At 44.5% G+C, this 19,287-nt stretch overlaps 2 protein-coding genes across 2 annotated transcripts; both read right to left on the bottom strand.

The window, feature by feature from the left end:
• Positions 1 to 11,070: 11,070 nt before the first annotated feature.
• cUnh11orf24 (chromosome Un C11orf24 homolog) lies at positions 11,071 to 11,518 on the bottom strand (the record flags this gene model as incomplete). Its single annotated transcript, XM_083654367.1, has 1 exon — positions 11,071 to 11,518. Exon 1 carries the CDS (start codon positions 11,401 to 11,403, stop codon positions 11,071 to 11,073), a length of 333 nt encoding a protein of 110 aa, XP_083510493.1. The 5' UTR covers positions 11,404 to 11,518.
• On the bottom strand, positions 11,501 to 18,049 carry LOC310792929 (uncharacterized protein; the record flags this gene model as incomplete). The annotated part of the gene is made up of 4 exons (XM_083654694.1): positions 17,889 to 18,049; positions 12,229 to 12,324; positions 11,822 to 12,017; positions 11,501 to 11,645 (listed from the first exon to the last, which is right to left on the bottom strand). Exons 1-4 carry the CDS (start codon positions 18,025 to 18,027, stop codon positions 11,501 to 11,503), a joined length of 576 nt encoding a protein of 191 aa, XP_083510820.1. The 5' UTR covers positions 18,028 to 18,049.
• Positions 18,050 to 19,287: the final 1,238 nt, after the last annotated feature.

Below are 19,287 nucleotides of genomic sequence, written 5' to 3'. Positions count from 1 at the left end.
TATCCAGAGATGGGAAAAGTACACCCATTCTTTACTTGAGTAGAAGTACAGTTACTTGTGTAAAAAAAAAAGTAGAAGTACTGATTCAACATGTTTACTCAAAAGAGAGCACAGGCTCTGAAATGTAATAAAGTATAAAAGTAAAAAAGTATTTCTACCGGCAATTTCTGCGCAAAGCTCACTGAAACTCACGTCATATTAATATAATTCGTAGACTGCCCGTTCCCAACCTTTTCTGACTCACGGCCCACTTGGAAATCTCAAATCTCTGACTACGGAGGCCAAATAATGTGTTAAAATGATTACAGGAGCTGTCCATCAGCACCACACACAATTAAGACACTAAAAGTGAGGGGCTGTAATAGCCTAATTAACAAATAATTGATTAGAAAGTCAACTAGAAAAGTGCACGCACCACTTTAGGCACCACTACGCCTAAAGCCTAATTTATTGTTTGGTGCTGTCTCCAATTCCACTTATCTGTTTCACCATTCCTCAGCATCATCAACATCATCAGCCCTCGATGATGATGTGATCAGTTATGTCACTTGAGCAATTGTGATATCATCAGTGATGTCACTCAAGCAATTGTGATGTCATCAGTGACATCATCAGTGCCGACTTGCAATACCTTTGCGGGTCCACCAGTGGGAATGAGGTGAGCAAGGGGCGGAAGGATGGCCTCAGCTGGTTAAAATCAGCTGCAGCAGCCAATCAGCTATCAGCAATCCAGTCACCTGACCAGACCAATCAGGAGGAACACCACCTGCATCTCATCACTCATTAACACACTGAACGCACACAATGAACACACACACACACACACAGAGGAGGAAAGGATGTTAGCACACATGACAAACAAATGACCCAGGGTCATAGCACAGATAGACAGCCCCGAAAATCTAACCTCCTTGGCAGAGGTATCTCGATAATGACCTAAGCCAAGGCATCCATTATGTCAATAACGCTCCAAAGTTATGCAAAATGTTCAAACATTTTCAAAGGGGTCCCTTGACCTCTCACCTCAAGATATCTGAATGAAAATGTGTGTTCTATGGGTACCCACGAGTCTCCCCTTCACAGATGAGGTAACATTTTTCAATAAGGTTGTGCGAGCATTTTTTGACAAGGCAGCCTATCGACTGAACAACGGATCATCACATCACATCGAGTTTCGACGGACCTACGGATCTGATTCTTGGGGTTGGGGGGTGCATTTGCCGATACCCTAGGAAATCTCTCTTTTTCACAGCTTAATGTTGGCAGGTATGAATTGAGTTGCGGGGTGTGCGGGTATGTGCGAGTCAGTCTGTGCGAGAATTATAAAGGTGTTGGACCACCACCTCCTACACACAATGCACCCCCTCCCCTTGTGCGTTTGTCTCCAGCCAATTAATTTTCTCAGAACTTCAACCCCCCCACCTCATTCCCGGCAAACAGGACACGCAGTGCGAGCACGGTGCTTTCAGGAAGTAATCAGCCCTCTGCAGATGGGGCCTTTGTTTGTGTCTCACCCTCCTTGATTACTACAAGACCAAGACTGATATAAACCACCCCAATAAAAATGCTCTGAAGCTCTGCACGGAGAAACAAAACTAGAACAAAACACCCTTCAGCGGTTTATAACTTTCCCCCTAACTCACCCCCGATCCTTCTGGCCGCTCACCCCAGCCCTCTCCATTGGCCCCAGTGTGGTGTGTTGGACTTTTATTGTGAAGGGCTGAGTGTGAAGTGTGTGTTAGACTTTTATTGTTAAGGGCTTAGTGTGAAGTGTGTGTTGGACTTTTATTGTGAAGGGCAGAGTGTAGAGTACTGTATGTGTTGGAGTTTTATTGTGAAGGGCTGAGTGTACTGTGTGTTGGAGTTTTATTGTGAAGTGTGTCTTGGATTTTGATTGTGAAAGGCTGTGTGAAGTGTGTTGGGCTTTTATTCTGAAGGACTGTGTGAATGTAAACTATTGCTGTAGCAATAACAGTGTTTTGGCAAATTTTGGAGGCGATCAGAATAATGGTGTGCCTTGCAACTCCGGACAGAAACATCGTCAATTATAGTACTGTAGTAGGATACACCGCAAGTCCTGAATCCAAACACACTTTGAGTATAGGTGTCAAAACGGGGGGCAAAATTTAGTAATATTTTGCTGTTTGGAGACATGAGATTTTCACCTCACAGCAGTGACATGATATTGACGCAGATTACAAATTTGTAACTAACTCTGTGCCCTACATAAAGGTGACCATAATTATTATAGTAATCTTGAATCTAGATGACTAATAAGTCTGGGAACATTTGGGAGACCGATTCATTCTGTGAAATTCCATTAGGAATATGAAGATTAATAACATGAAACATTCCTGTTATGAGTGGGAGCCACGCCCTTGTGGACTTGGACCATTTGTTTACTAGCAGACATGTTAAAGGAACCTTCCGCCGATTTTCAACCAGCATTACAAAGTCAGTAGTAGTATATCAGAAAACTTTAAACAGTTTTACAGACATTCGTTTGGTTTAACAGTTATAGGTCACAGAAAGTCACGTGACTGTCGAGCTCTATTGAGATTTGGGGCAGTGGTGGCCCAACGGTTAGAGAAGCGAGCTGGTGACCGTTGTCGGTTCAATCCCCGGGACCGGCAGGATAAATCTGGGTGGGGAAAGTGAAAAGGCAACGCTTGCCCCTCCCTCATTACCACCACTGAGGTGCCCTTGAGCAAGGCCCTTAACCCCAACTGCTCCAGTGGAGCTGGTCAGTGGCCAACAGATCAGACTGTGGTTGTACTGGTCAGCTTCCAGGTATGAATGTGAACAAGGCACTCCTGAAAAAGAGTTCACTTTCTCTCACACAGCCTCAACTGACTGATCAGCTGCTGGTAAGCAGGGGATTGACAAAGAATAGTATGAAAAATAACATTTGCTATAAACTGTTTTAATTCAAAACACTGTACACTTTTTGATAAGACAGCCAAATATTTTGACAGCCTATAGTGCAGCATTATATTTATTATGCTCAATGTTGTGGAAAATGGTGCTGTATATTGTAACTATAGAGGGTTAATATTATCTTATAAAATAAATAGCCAATTTCATATTTACAATAGAACTGCAAAGATTGATTAGTTGAACGACAGAAAATTAAACGGTAACTAGTGATAATCAATTCATAGTTTTGAGTACTTTCATAAAGGAAAAAAAGTCAAAATTCTCTGATTTCAACTTCTAAAATGTGAGTATATTCTGGTTTATTTATTCCTCTATGACAGCAAACTGAATATCTTTGGGTTGTGGACAAAACAAGACATTTGATGACATCATCTTGGGCTTTGGGAAACACTGATTATCTTTCACCATTTTGTGACATTTTATAGACCAAACAACTATTTGATTAATCGATAATGAAAATAATCGTTCATTGCAGCCATAATTTACAATCAAGTTTTCCTCTTTCTTTTTTTAAAGGGACATCTTATTTTGGATTCAAACTAACACTTTAGGCTAAATAAACTTGAATTAAATTGTCCATCAAGCACATGGTCTATCTAGCATATTCCCTCAGAATGTAGGCTGGTTTGCCTGATGGCATCAACAGACACTGATGGCTGAGAAACATGTTTCTGGTCTGATGTGTTTAGTCTGACAGTGGCTTGCTGTGTTTGGACCGCCATGCGCCCTGACTCATGAGTGTGTTGATGTCTGTGTCGTCTTTGTTGTGGGCGTGTTGGCAGAGTTGTGTGAGACAGAGATATGGACTTGAGACTCATAATGACTTAAGTCCCTGTTTTGATGATGTTCTGCGCCTGCGTGACTGCAGATATACAAACCAGATACATGAACCACGGTTTCATAATCCAGAATATGTCTGATAAAAAGTTGCAAGCACTGGCAAGCAAAATTGCATGGCACTGTCGTCAGCTTCGTCTGAGAAAGAGAAACCGCACTAAATGAGTGATTGATAGCCTCTCTACAGCGACAGGCTCAAGGGGCTTTCTGGAATATTTGTCTATTGTAGTTCAGCCTCTCCAGGAAATTGTTTTAATTAATGCAAATTCAATTTGCAATATTTATGGGGGCTTGCAATTTTTCAAAATCCCCACGATTTCTCAGCAAAAACAGAAAAGCAGGTTACTCAGCTTGCAATTTTTTTTGCCATTTCCTGCAATTGTACAGCAAAAATAATTCAAAAAATCATAAAACTTCGTCAATTGCATCACAATTTTTGAGAAAACCCGATGCAAGCATTTTTGATCACAATAATCACAAAGAACTCTGAAATCCCAGCTGTGCACAGTAGGCCTACCTCAATATGGATCACACCAACATTTCACCATGGAAACATGAAAAAAGATCAATCCAGCTCTTTCATAATTTATTTTTCAGCAAGTAAAAATATCTTTTGATAGTGCATTAGTACAATGTTGGAGTTGGCACATGGCAGGTGTCATTCCCGGGCCCGTGTTTGTTCCTTGACAGAAGCCCATTCTGCAAAAATCAGTCATTGCAAATCAAAATCCACCCGGAAAAGCAATCCAGTGTTGCTAGCAGGATCTTGGATCAGCTTAGTTTGGATTTGTGGACAAAGGAAGTGCAAGTCCAAGCTAGAAATATGAGAGCCAATACTTTCCGTCATGAGTTCCTCAACAATCAATTAGTACAAAATGCTCCACTGACAGTGAATGGGGAGACTGACTGTACGTGTATGGCTACAGTGAGGCCAAAATTCACTGTTGTTGGAGCAGCTCCAGGCTGTGTCAGCCTGCAGATCAGTATGTTTTGAGGGCTGCTGTTCATGTTAAATATTGATTGAGCTGTCCAAGATCATAGCAGGAACATGAGATAAACTGTTTCAAAGTGGATTTTCACTGTCCGTCAGTCAGTGCTTGGTCGGTCATACACACAAAGACCTGGCTAGTCCAGTCTAAGGTAAATCCATGTTTGAAAGCTCATATTGCATACTAGGGTTAGACCAATACATCAGGCCAATATTGGTCAGTTACAGTAGGGTCATCTTTTTGTTAAATTGTTCAATAATGTTGCATGTAAATTAAACCTTTGTTTAAAGTCTGTATTGCATCACAGTTTTTCCTCTACAAATTTGAATAGGTGTACGGAAATCCAAACAGACCTCTAACCAACTTAATCTTGCTCGTGTCAATTAATTAAGTTAATACTTTCCCCAATGAGTGCGTTCAACTTCGTGTGAATCCAGCTGCCTTGCAAGGTGACCCCGGCCCGGCCCTGACAAAAAAACAATTCTCGGGAAGAACACTCAATTATTGAAATGTCAAATTTCAATAACAAAATTGCATCATCAGCCTTCAAAAACCCTTATCAGTCCAACCATAATGCATTACGACCTACTACTAAAACAGTATTCTGCGGAAATGCACAAAAACACCATTCATAAGACCTGAGCCTCAACATCTGTTTTCAAACATAGGGTGTCCCAACACAGTTCATTTTTCTGCTATTTATTGGTATTGAAATGTTCTGAACTTCTATGAGCTCTCGGATTACAGCCTTCAGTGTGCCGCAAAGGCCAAATCCTGTACAGTTCATTTCAGTCACTCACTCAGTCGGTCAGTCACATTGATAAATGGCTACACAATTCCCTTGGCTTTATCATAAAATAATGTGCTTCAGTGATTATTTGGCAATTTCCCCCATCACACCCAATAACCCCATGGGAAAAAAGTAAACTAAAGCTGGTCAAGAAAGGAGAAAAGGCAATAAGACATCCCGTTCTCACCAAGGATTGAGATCACAAGGACACACAGACTTTCTGAATTTGTCCCATTTGTCCTGTCGCCTAGTGACAGTCATTTCTGCCCCGGGACTGTGAAGCAGCAGTCATTTCTGCCCCGGGACTGTGAAGCAGCAGTCATTTCTGCCCCGGGACTGTGAAGCAGCAGTCATTTCTGCCCCGGGACTGTGAAGCAGCAGTCACAGACAAGTGGCTGGCTGGTAAGATTTCAATCCTTGGATGAGTGACTTGACATCTATCATTTGTCAAAGTGTTAAGGAATGGATGCAACACGCAGCGACGGTGCACGTGTGGCTTTGTGAAATGTAAACTGGAAAACGTAATAATTCAATAAGTGGACGAAAAGGCTAAAGCTTCACGTTCACCCTCGACGAAATATAGAAGACGCACACAAAAAAATCAATACAAAATGGAATAGAGATTTTCATCAGTTAAATGAACACGCCAACCTTTCGGGAGTTTCGCCTATTTGCCATCTTTCTGATAGTAAGATGGATGTCAGTCTCTTCTCTGTGTGTGTAGTAGAAAAATAGTGCGTTTGCGCTGGCCAAAAACAGGGTGTAAATTACGTCTTTTCAAGTCAACGTGGCACCTCAGGGTTTGTGGAGACTTGGATTACACCAGGTGAGCAGTATGTTTTTTTGTTTTTTTACGTTTTTGCTAGTGGGGGTAGGCTAGCCAGTACCATTGACTGCCCATTCATTTGTGCTAAGCTAACTAGTGGGAGGGGGCGTTTCACTATTTCTCTACTACAGTACATACACAGAGAAGAGAAGGGCATCCATCTTCTCATTTTACCATCGGGAATATGGCAAATAGGCGAATCTCCCAAAATGTTGGCGAGTTCCTTTAAACAATTGCACAATGTGTGAGGTATAGATTATTAAGCTATATGAATTATGAAGTATGAGTTAAGGAAGAAAGTTCCACATCAGCCTAAATGACCTAAATCACCATTCCAATATATTCTGAAATACTCTACATCCACCCTCCTCCTTTTTTTTTTAGCAAAACATTCATTGTGAGCAAAAATATCAAATGTATTAAAATAAAGCATCTAGTATATGGCCTTGATCCTATGATTCACGATTGGACACATCTGCATAGAAACAACATTACACATTGACAAATAGTCTAAGCAGTTATTGACGGTAATGAAAGACCGTGGAATGGAATGGAAGACAATCACAAAAATAAACTGTAAGATGGTGAAATGTTAAGACACAAATCTAGTTGCCCCAACATGTAAAGGTAAACTTCAGTCACATCTCAGACACACTCGTTCAATATAGCTCAACAGCTTACTTCTAGGGACGTTAGCTCTTCCGAGCGGTGGTCGGCCGCTTCCCTGCCGTTTTTGAACACACTGCGCGTTTCTCTGAAGAAAGCACGAGTCACAAAGTGATGTATGGTTATTTGCACCGGTCCCAATCCAAGAATAAATATGCTTGGAGTGTACGGCCGTGGAATCGGGGTGGAGATGCACAGCTGCTCTCGTTGCAACTGGCAGGAATCGGCCATTGCTGCTATTTTGCTTTGTAAATCGGTGACGTATGGAAGCTTTGCGATTGTTGATCAGGTTGCTTGGTGGGGGATTGGATTCTGTACTTCCGACTTGGTCAGAGGTTCCTACACAGACAATCATCCGTGTCTGTGGGTGCTGGTCGCGTCACTCTGGGCACCTGTTCGGGGGGGAGGGGAACTGGGGGGAATAGCGTGCTCCTCCCACGCGCTATGTCCTGCAGGTGAAACTCCCTCACTGCCAGGTGAAAAGAAGCAGCTGGCGACTCCGATGTATCGGAGGAAGCATGTGCGCGAGTCTACAACTCTAGTACAATTGGGGAGAAAAATTTAAAAACTGATCTGCGTGTGTGATAAAAACTCTTGCCCATGACGTGCACACTGCAGAAAACAAGTCCTGGCAATGTTAACAGAGTGACAGATCAGCTGGATGACTGACTCGGTTCACATGGTGGTCTCTCTCGCTCTCTCTGGCCCACTGACTGAGGAGCATGTATATACTTTGGCCCCAGAACGCCAGCTTAAGACTTCAGCACGACCAGCCCACATCTGGGGAAACTTAATGCAGAAGAGTTGGAAAAACATCTCTCCTGTGTTCAGTTGGCTGGAGGACCTGCTGTGTCTCTCTGGAGAAAGGTTCTACTACTTGCACAGAACCATGCGAGTTCTTTCCCTCAGTGTTGTTTCTTGTTCTTTTGGATTGAAGGCTGGTGCAAGGTCAACAATCGGTGCTGTTCAGTCACTCGGGTCGGCTCGATCTTTTTTCATAAAAGCACTCCTTTTACAAAAAGCAAAGAAAAACTGTTTTGTAAGGAAGAGCAATTTGAGGGAAAATGGTTTGAGATCAAAAGCAGCAGTGGAATCTCTGAACAAGTCAGCATATTTTTAATCCGTTGGGTTGAATGAGAGAAAGTTGCCATCAGCATCAATTGTTCAATTAGTCAATCAATCGTTGTGATCCTTGCCATGCTTTGTGCTCGGATGGGGGGAAAAAGATGAAAGAAATATATGAACTGGGTTGAGATGGAAAGACGTCTCTTCAAAGTTGATGTGCCATTTTGACGTCTGTGGCTGCGTTTCAGGACCACACATCTTGGTTGACTTTTCACTGCAGTGTGTTTCAGGTGTGGTCAGAGACTTTTCACTGCCGTGTGTTCCAGGTGTGGTCAGAGACTTTTCACTGCAGTGTGTGTTTCAGGTGTGGTCAGAGACTTTTCACTGCCGTGTGTTCCAGGTGTGGTCAGAGACTTTTCACTGCAGTGTGTTCCAGGTGTGGTCAGAGACTTTTCACTGCCGTGCGTTCAGAGACTTTTCACTGCAGTGTGTTTCAGGTGTGGTCAGAGACTTTTCACTGCAGTGTGTTTCAGGTGTGGTCAGAGACTTTTCACTGCAGTGTGTTTCAGGTGTGGTCAGAGACTTTTCACTGCAGTGTGTTTCAGGTGTGGTCAGAGACTTTTCACTGCAGTGTGTTTCAGGTGTGGTCAGAGACTTTTCACTGCAGTGTGTTTCAGATGTGGTCAGAGACTTTTCACTGCAGTGTGTTTCAGGTGTGGTCAGAGACTTTTCACTGCAGTGTGTTTCAGGTGTGGTCAGAGACTTTTCACTGCAGTGTGTTTCAGGTGTGGTCAGAGATCACCACAGACGGCACACATGGATGAATTGATAGTAACACATCCCAAGAATACTGTATGAAGTAATGGAAAAAAAAACTCAGTGACTAGATTCACATGGACTGCAATATTCCGATCTTAACCGGATTAAGACAATACTCTGAATAAGGCACGGCCATGTAAACATGTTCTGATGACCTTAACCTGAATAAGGTTATAGTCAGAGTAAGCAATAGTGGAGTATTCTGAGCTTAGTCACATTATTGAAAACATGTATTGTAGATATGTAAACACCTGACCTGTGGCTGTTGCACAACTTGTTTACAGAGGAAAGGATGGCTGCCAGTGGTCAAAAGAAGTCCTAACATCTTGTCCCGAACGCGGTAGAAACATGACAGAAAGGCTTTCAGGTTCAATTCAGTCTTCAGTCATTAAATCAGACTCTGCTCTGTAGCAAGTAAAAGAGGGGAATATGAATGGAATATTCTATAAGTAGCTCATGTAAACACCTTTATCTAAACATTGCCTTATTTAGAATAAGGTCAATAGTCGGATTATTGCAGTCCAAAAACGTAGTCACTGAGAACTGAACCAAGCAGCATTCTCCACATAAGTCAGTGAATGCACACTCTCCACATAACGGTCAGTGAGTGTAACTCTCCACATAACAGTCAGTGAGTGTAACACTCCACATAACAGTCAGTGAGTGTAACACTCCACATAACAGTCAGTGAGTGTAAACTCTCCACATAACAGTCAGTGAATGCACACTCTCCACATAACAGTCAGTGAGTGTACACTCTCCACATAACAGTCAGTGAGTGTACACTCTCCACATAACAGTCAGTGAATGCACACTCTCCACATAACAGTCAGTGAGTGTACACTCTCCCCATAACAGTCAGTGAGTGTACACTCTCCACATAACAGTCAGTGAGTGTACACTCTCCACATAACAGTCAGTGAGTGTACACTCCACATACCAGTCAGTGAGTGTACACTCCACATAACAGTCAGTGAGTGTACACTCTCCACATAACAGTCAGTGAGTGCACACTCTCCCAGTCACCTGTTGTGCTCGTTGTGCATCGGTGTCAATCTGTTGGTGCCCAGCGCTCCTCTCAGAAGCATCACATCCATCCAGCGCAGGGACCAATCACAGACGGACGCAACGCCAACATGTCCAATCACAGACGGACACAACGCCAACATGTCCAATCACAGACGGACACAATGCCAGCATGTTGCAGATACCCTGTTCCCACTCAAATAATCAAAGAACAAGAACGGCAACAAAGAAAAAAACAATCAATGGGACAGTTGGGGGATGGTGGTGGTGACATGGCTGTGTTTTAAGAGCTCAGCGAGCTATTGGTCAGTATGGTCCATTCAATCCAGGATTCTCCCCAAACCACACAACAAGTGCCACTGGACCAGCTTGCGAATTCACAGCACCACCATGTTAGCCTGGGTAAACCCAGCCTCCACGTGCCCTCCATCTACAGTATGTGCTATCATAGCACATAGAGGTCACGTGGAGGCTGGGTTTACCCAGGCTACCACCATGTGACCATTCAGCAGTGTTGTAGTCGAGTCACTATATCTCGAGTCCAAGTCGAGTCTCGAGTCCCCAGTGTTGGAGTCCAAGTCACCAAAAAAAGAGTCCAAGAAGAGTCGAGTCCCCATTACCTGAGTCCAAAGTGAATCCACATGTAGGTGGAACACATGTGCCCGTCCTTGTAAGAAGTTGAATAATGCCACAGTATTAACATAGCTATCAATAGCTTATGCCACATTATATGGGCATATAACAAAAAACAAAACAAAACAAAACAAAAAAACTGCCTTTATCAATTAACAAGTCGGAGTCCTCGTCTCCAACTTCCGAGCCCAAAGGCATGAATGCTCGAGTCCAAGTCAAAGTTCGATTCTTCAGTGCTCAGGTCCAAGTTGAGCCACGAGTCCTGAAAATGTGTCCAGGACTCAGACGTGAGTCCAACTCAACTCGACTACAACACTGCCATTCAGCCAAACCTACGTCACTGCCAGCATCCACGTCACACTTAGTCATCAAACTCTGGGGGACTTTTATTTCATATATTTACTCATTCCATTCTCGAGTCTATGCCGAGCCCAAACTCCACACGTCCTTCAAGTCTTCTTGAGCTTGGTCGACTGTCTCCCTCACACCCCGGAGTCTGTGTACATCCCGTTGATCAGGTAGTCCACCTGCGTGTAGTCCTTCCTGCGGTAGCTCTCGTAGGCCTGCGTGACAAACACCGCCACTGTCACCAAGAAGAACAGCAGGCCGAACAGCAGGACGGCCAATAAGGACGCCGTATCCACCAGCTGGCTGGTCAGCGCACTCCCTGCAGCCTCCACCACGGCTACCCTGGTCCCCGAGGTAACCACTTGGTTGCTATCATTGGCGGGAGTACTAGTAGTAGTAGTAGTAGCAGTAGCAGTTATGGTCGTAATCCCCAGTGGTGACGCGGAGGTGGATGGAACTAGTGCCATCGCAGTAGTTGTGGGCTTTGGTTCTTGCGTGGCTGGTGATGACGAAGATGGCTTCTTTGTAGTTGAGGTTGTTGTTATACCGGTAGTAATGGTTGCGTTAGTTCTGGAGGGTGTGTTTTTCGTCGTAGGTGTGGTAGTTTGGAATGTTGTAGTTGTTGTTGCAGGTGGTGTTGTTGTTGCAGGTGGTGTTGTTGTTGTAGATGGTGGTGTCATTGCAGTTGTCGTGGTGTTTGGAGCAGCCACTGACACAGAGGTAACGGCCATAGGATGGAGAGAGGTTGAAGACTGACTGACTGTGGGTTGTGATGGAAGTGGATGGCTGGTTGTTACTGATGGTTTAGAAGAAGTTACGCCTGGGGCAGGTTCTTCTTCGACTTGTGCTAGTGAAGGTTTTCCTGCGGTTGACTTATTGGATGACAGTGGTTCAGAGTCACTCAAGGCCTGGTCTGGAGACGAGGAGTTCAGGGAGGACACCTGACTCCTGTTATTGAGTCCGTCTGTCTGAGCAGAAGATGGAGAGGGGAGGGTGCCCCTGCTCTGTTGTCTGGAAGTGGAATCTGATGAATCGTTGGTTGACGTTCCGTTGTTGTTGCCGTCGACACCGCCATTATCACCTGAGCAAAGAACAATAACATTGTGTGAATGACTGCACTCATGAAATAAATGAAACGTTGTGTAGAACAGTGGTGCCCAACTTTGTTGTCTTATGTAGCCCTTGAGCTGTTTTGCCTTGCCAATAGTACCCCCCCCCCCCCCCCCCCCACTCATGTCATGACTGTCCATGAGTCTCCTAAATGTTTCTGTACACAACCTAGTTATACCTACCTAGCTGTGCCAGGAGCTTCTGTTCAATGTCTTTAGAGGAAGGTGTATTTGAACTGACCAGGAGACAGTTGGCGAGGCACGCTGGGTCAGCTCCACCTGCAGCAAGGACACAAAAACACAAGAAAATACTGTCAGCGGTTCCTGCTTGGCCCACATTTCTTTTGTGTTTTGTTTTGGGAATGGTACCTGCAGTCTACATGGAACCAGAATTAATGTCCTGACATTTAACTAGAGTCTCGCAACTACAGTTTGCTTATGTGCTTGCTTATGCTGCATTCATGTGCACCTCGGAAATATCGTATTTACGAGTGACGGGCACTGAGGAGCATGTGAATGCAACATTAGAAACACTTAGAACCAAGGACTAGAGACTAGATTTCTCAGCTACTAGCCTAGACTCCCCCCATTAACCATGTCCTGCTAGCCTAGACTCCCCACGTTAATAACCATGTCCTGCTAGTGCAGCAGTGCTACCAACTGGTTTCCATTCACATAACCAGAGTGAAGTGCTGGTCCCACGTCAGACAGATGTTCACTTCAGCAAACCTTGAGCCTAATCGAGGCACTTGGTGAAGAGGTTTTGTAATTTCTTTATAAATACATTGACAGAACTACAGACATAGAACAGACAACCACTTTCCCCTTTACATGATTAGGAAATTGAATACTTCTACACTGTATGAATGAATTTAACACTTTGACACCATTTAATGCCTCATAATTCAATGCTGGTTCCATCAGTTCAATACATTTTTAGAGGCCCAGTTGTAGCTATGCATCGACAAGAACCATCCAGGATTCAAGCCTCTCTCTTTTTCGCTTTCTTGGGAGCTTGTGTCACAACACAAGGTCTGGCCTTTCAAATCAAGTCTGAACGTCTGCTATCCGTCTTAAGACTACAGCATCTTCATTTGATCTGGGAGAGGGGACACAGAGCACACAGAGATAGAAGGGAAAAGGAGGCCTGTTTATGCACACACACACACACACACACACACACACACACACACACACACACACACACACACACACACACACACACACACACACACACACACACACACACACACACACACACACACACACACACACACACACACACACACACACACACACACACACACACACGTCCAGAGTTTCACCTGGCTCAGAATGGGCCTTTGGAGGTGACTATATGCACGACAGTATGCATGATCGGTCCGAGGAACGACGACTGAACTTACGGAGCAATGTGTTTTTAAGTAACTAAAAAAATTCAGACTTAAAGTCATTTCCAACGTAAAAATGTGGGATGTTAACTTTGAAATTCTTTAAAATGTTACGGTGAAAAAGCTTTGGTTTTGCGGTAGTTGGTAGTCAGAGTGATCCTGAATACAACCATCTCAAGTGCATCGCTCCCTCAGAAAAGAAAGGTTGCTGGTGAAGTTGACTGACATCTCACAATGCTGACCATTATATTTTTGGTTTGTTTTAAATAGTCAAAATGTGAGCACAGCATTACACCAAGTGTAACCTCTGTCCACCTCTCTCTTTCACTCCAGCTTTACTTCTCTATCTCTCTATCCCTGCCTTCCTCTGTGTCCCCCGTCTCTCCTTTCCTGCTGCGCTGTAATTGGCTAATTAGACAGACAGCTGTCTGCTTTAACTGTTTCCACAGCTGTTGTCTGCTAATGGCCCAGAGAGACAGAGACACAGCACACTTGTTAAAGGAACACACCCACATTTTGGGAGATTTGCCTATTTTGCCATATTCCCGATAGTAAGAGGAGAAGATGGATGCCCCTCCCTTCCCTGTGCGTGCGTGCAGTAGAGTAGACCCACCCCTCCCGCTAGTTAGCTTTGCACAATGAATGGTAGTCATGGGTACTGGCTAGCCTAGCCCCAGAAACAGAACAGGAAACAAACATAAAAATTAAAATGCTTCCATACTGCTCACCTGGTGTAATCAAAGTCTCCACAAGCCCTGAGATGCCAAGTTGACTTGAAAAGAGATCATTTACACCCTGTTTTTAGCTGTAATCTGCACTGTAGCCTGGTGCTGCACGATGGTGGCTGACAGATACTGTAGCTGCTGTGTTTCTACTACACACACAGAGAACAGACGGACATCCATCTTATCGCCTTACTATCAGGAAGATGGCAAATAGGCCAATCTCCCAAAAGGTTGGCGTGTGCCTTTAAAAGCCTCCTGGTGGAGTGGAGGCGTACTGGCTGGATGGAGTTTGTCCCCCTGGTGGCAGGTTGTCGACCTGCCCACTCTCAATCAGCAGTGAAACCCCACCAACAACAACCAGTGGTTCGCAGAAGTAGGCTACAGATCCCAAAGCTGGGTTCCAGAGACACAGAGAACATTTAAAAAACTGTTGCCGCCACCCCCCCCCCCCCCCCACCCACCCCTTCCCCACTAAATCCTGATCCTGAGACGTGGTTGAAATAGTTTACCAAATATCTAGGAATTATCGTAGATTAAAGTCTAAGTTGAAAAAAGCATAATGCATATTGATTTGCAGAAGATCTATGAAGATGCTCAGTATTTTGAGGAAGGTCTGCCCGTTCCCTCAGAGCCAATGATCTGAACTTGCTTCAGGTGCCTCGTACCGAGCCTTCGAGGTCTTGGCCCCTAGGTTGTGGAACTCTTTACCTCTGCCTCTCAGATTTACTGTTTCCACAGAGTCTTTCAATGATTATGATGAACTGTATCTTTGAACAGTGTATGTATTACATTATCTACCTCTGTCTGTGCTCCTCATCGTTTCTGTAGCTGTGGTCCATGTTTTTGGTCACATGCTGCACTCAGCATATTTGTGTATATTGTATTTTTACTGTTTTATAAAGCACTTTGTGATCTTGGTCTGTGAAAGGTGCTCTATAAATACATGTATTATTATTATTATTATTATTATTATTATTATTATTATTATTATTATTATATCTTCTCAACTAACTTTATATAGCCTTATATTTCCCTATCTCAACTACTGTAATATTGTCTGGGCTGCTACACACCCATCTTATCTTACTAAATGACTTGTCATCCAGAAGAGATTCTTGAGAATGATTTCTCAGTCAGACCTTTCTTGAAGACAACTGATCAGATTAACGTCTTCCAAACATGCATGTTCAAATACTTAAACTGTAAACACAATCTTCCAGTTTCCCTTCATAAACTTTATAGCCACTTCTGTATCAAATTTAGAGCTCCCAAATTTGGGAACTCCCCGTCTCCGTCGCTGAAGTCTTCAACTTCTCTGGCAGCTTTTAGGGTGCAGCTAAAGATGGGGCTGATTGTAGCATCATGAGCCCTGGGCTGATGGATAGGACCACAGAGGTCCAGCGTCAGGTTGTTAGCCATTAGCTGCTCCTGTCAAAATGTGTCAGTTACAAAACGATGTCTTCTGTAATGTGCTTTTTTTACTTTTTTTCTGTTTGAATTGTTTTCCATGTTGTAAGTATTGTCTTTGTCACGCCCTGATGTGTGATTTTTGCTGCCTTCTTCTTGGCCAGATCAGCATTGGAAAAGGGATTTCTATCTCAATGCTTTTTTTTAATCTGGTTAAATAAAGGTTAAAAAAATAACAACAGCACTGTTATCCGATGATGCTCAAACTTTTTCTGTTTTTATTCTCTTTTTGTCTTTCTTTTAGTGTCATTTTTTATTTTGACTTATTTGATTCGTTTAGGACGGTTTTATTATAGAAGTGTTTTCTCTTGTATGATCTGCTCTTGATGGGAGAGGACTCGGTATGAGCCCTCCGGCTTCCCGTCTCTCCCAGCAATATCCACTCTTTTCTCTATGTGATTGTTTGCTTTCTTTTTTGATGTGCTAAATAAATAAACTAAACTAAAGCAGCAAAGTCTTTCTTTAAGTCTTCTGCCTCTAAACTTACCCTGGGTGTATCTGTACACTGTGCCACCCACACACTGTACATAACACACACACACACACACACACACACACACACACACACACACACACACACACACACACACACACACACACACACACACACACACACACACACACACACACACACACACACACACACACACAGTCTTGTACATTGGAATGCAGTGGTATTTATAGCTGTGTGTGTCACACCACACATAGTAACCATCAGCCAGATGACGAGACCAACCATGTTTTCATTTTTTTGGTGGCTTGATGACTACACAGACTTCTCTCCTCAGCGGCCGCTCTGCAACTGTGTGTGACGAGTCTGGTGCTGCGTGAAGCAGCAAGGAGCAGGACAGATGCTGACATTTAATAAGGCTAAAACATAAAACATGTCCTCCTGACACTGGGGGAGTGGGGGGGGGGGGGGGGGGGGTCAGAGAGAGAGACACAGACAGAGAGACAAACAGAGAGAGACAGTCAGACAGAGAGAGAGACAGACAGAGAGAGAGACAGACAGAGAGAGACAGTCAGACAGAGAGAGAGACAGTCAGACAGAGAGAGAGAGACAGACAGGGAGAGAGATGGAGAGAACAGAAAAAAAAGGACAAACAAAAAGGAGGGTGCTTGGTTGGCCAGGGAACTGCATGGATCGCTCACACACACACACACACACACACACACACACACACACACACACACACACACACACACACACACACACACACACACACACACACACGCTCGGCCTCTTTGATCCTCAATCAGAGCCACATGGCTGCTTTGAAATGATACGTCGGCCAAGTAAGGAGAAGAGATTTAGGCAAAAGACCAAGAGGACATGTGGCTTCAGTTCTTACTGAGCAGACAGACAACTCCCATATCTGACATCTCCACCTCTCACTTCTCTTATGCATCTGTCTCTCTCTCTCTCTCTCTCTCTCCCATCTCATCACTTCCTTTCAAGACTTTTTCAAACACTTTTCTTCCATTTTCAAGAACTTCACGCAAAGCAAATACCGGTAATTCATTTTCAAATATGGTTTTGCCCCAAAGAGGGCATAAAAATGTGAATTACGGATTGTGCCTTTAACAAGTCAATTCTAGCATCAATCCCGTGAGCAGGACGGGAAAATATTTGTCTAGTGTCAATGTAAATATTGAGTTTGAGCGGCGCTAAATGTGGCACAACAGGCCAGACTGGTCAGTGGTCACATGGCCTCCAGCTCAAAACGGTGTGACAGCAGCTCAGAGATGGAGTGGGAGGAGCCAGGAGCAAGACAGTCAGAAGCCAGCGCGAGTGAAATGCTGACTTTTACAGATTGGACTTGGATTTCCCCCCCAGTTCCCCCCACCCGCCCAACAGGCATCCCGGCCGGCCAGAGGAGGTGCTAGTGCAGCGACCAGGACACATACAGTACACTGTACACTTAATTGGGCTGCCCACCTGCTGCAGACACGGCCAATTTGCGTCTGTATGGACGCCTGGCCTGACCAAGCCGGAGATAACACGAGGGGCTCGAACCTGCGGCCCTCGTGTTGGTAGGCAGGGAATCTACTGCTGCACTACCCGGACTAGGGTTAATAGTGTCGTCTATTTTTATGCGGTGCAAACGCTTCTATAGGTGGTCGACGATCATTTTTCGTCATAGTTTGACTGACCCGCACACTCCCCTTTCTCCACCTTTTTCTGGTCTCATAGAGTCTCAAAATCCCGCCGCCACCCCCCCCCCCCCCCCCCGCCAAATGGCTCCAGACCCAGACTTACATAGATCGGAGCAGTTCTTAGTGTCCACTGGGGGCAGCTGGATGCTGTCCTGGTCTGTGGGGTCACTCTGGGAGGAGCCAGGGAGGAGCAGCAGGCAGAGGAGGTGACAGAGCCACAGAGCCCAGGGACACCGGGACATGGTGGGGTGGTGGTGGTGGTGGTGGTGGTGGTGGGAGGGGGGGATGGTGGCGTACACACACAAACACTCACATGCACAACCAAGCAAGTGATGCAACAACACACTCGCAGGGGGAGGAGGAGATAGCCAACGTCCAGTAGATCTACACAGATAGAACGACAACACAAGCATGTTAAAGGAGAATTTCGTTTTTTTTAACCTGGATCCATCTCCTGGCATTAATTATGATTTGGCCACTCACCAGGCGATCTCCGCGGCGTTTCTGGCCGTCCTAGCGTTGTTTTGACATCAATAGCGTCCAAGTCAGTTGTAAAATGGAGCTGACTTGGGGCCAAGTGTGAGCCTGTCTTTCCTGCATCTAAATAGCTATTTTTATTCCCGTTTTCGCCAAATATCGCCAGAATCTGATCCCTCAAGAAGCACCACAGTGATATTTCGCCAAAGGCTGTTTCCTGGAGTCCCACAGGGATCAAATTACCTCAAACGTGATCTCGGTCACCAAGTCTCGTGAAGTCCCGCGATACTTTCCTGCCGACTGACCAAGTACAGGAGGACGCTTTGCGGTGGTGGTTTTAGCGCAACCTATGTGGGGTTTGGCGTAACCTATGTGGGATTCGAAATAACGAAGGTTATGCCAAACCCCACATAGGTTGCGCTAAAACCACCACCGCAAAGCGTCCTCCTGTACTTGGTCAGTCGGCATGAAAGTATCGCGGGACTTCACGAGACTTGGTGACCGAGATCACGTTTGAGGTAATTTGATCCCTGTGGGACTCCAGGAAACAGCCTTTGGCGAAATATCACTGTGGTGCTTCTTGAGGGATCAGATTCTGACGATATTTGGCGAAAACGGGAATAAAAATAGCTATTTAGATGCAGGAAAGACAGGCTCACACTTGGCCCCAAGTCAGCTCCATTTTACAACTGACTTGGACGCTATTGATGTCAAAACAACGCTAGGACGGCCAGAAACGCCGAAATTCTCCTTTAACAACAATACATTTTCAGGGTTCCCAACACTATGCAGTGTTGGGTCAAGGACACAACACTGCATAGTTTGAGACATGGACGGATCAAGGTTAATCACTGTTACAACAAGGAGAATGTTTATAATGAAAACTAGCAGGCTTTATAGAAGAAACTCACAGACAACTATTAAATGTATACTATGCAACTATTTAATAAAAAAATAAAAAATAAAATCCTTATGGGGAAAAAATCCCCTCAAAAACATAAATTCTGGCCTTTTCAACATTACTA

This window comes from Poromitra crassiceps (genome assembly GCF_964638095.1).
Source record: "Poromitra crassiceps genome assembly, chromosome: 18".
NCBI classification, from domain to species: domain Eukaryota; kingdom Metazoa; phylum Chordata; class Actinopteri; order Beryciformes; family Melamphaidae; genus Poromitra; species Poromitra crassiceps.
This window is presented reverse-complemented; position numbering and strand designations above follow the sequence as displayed.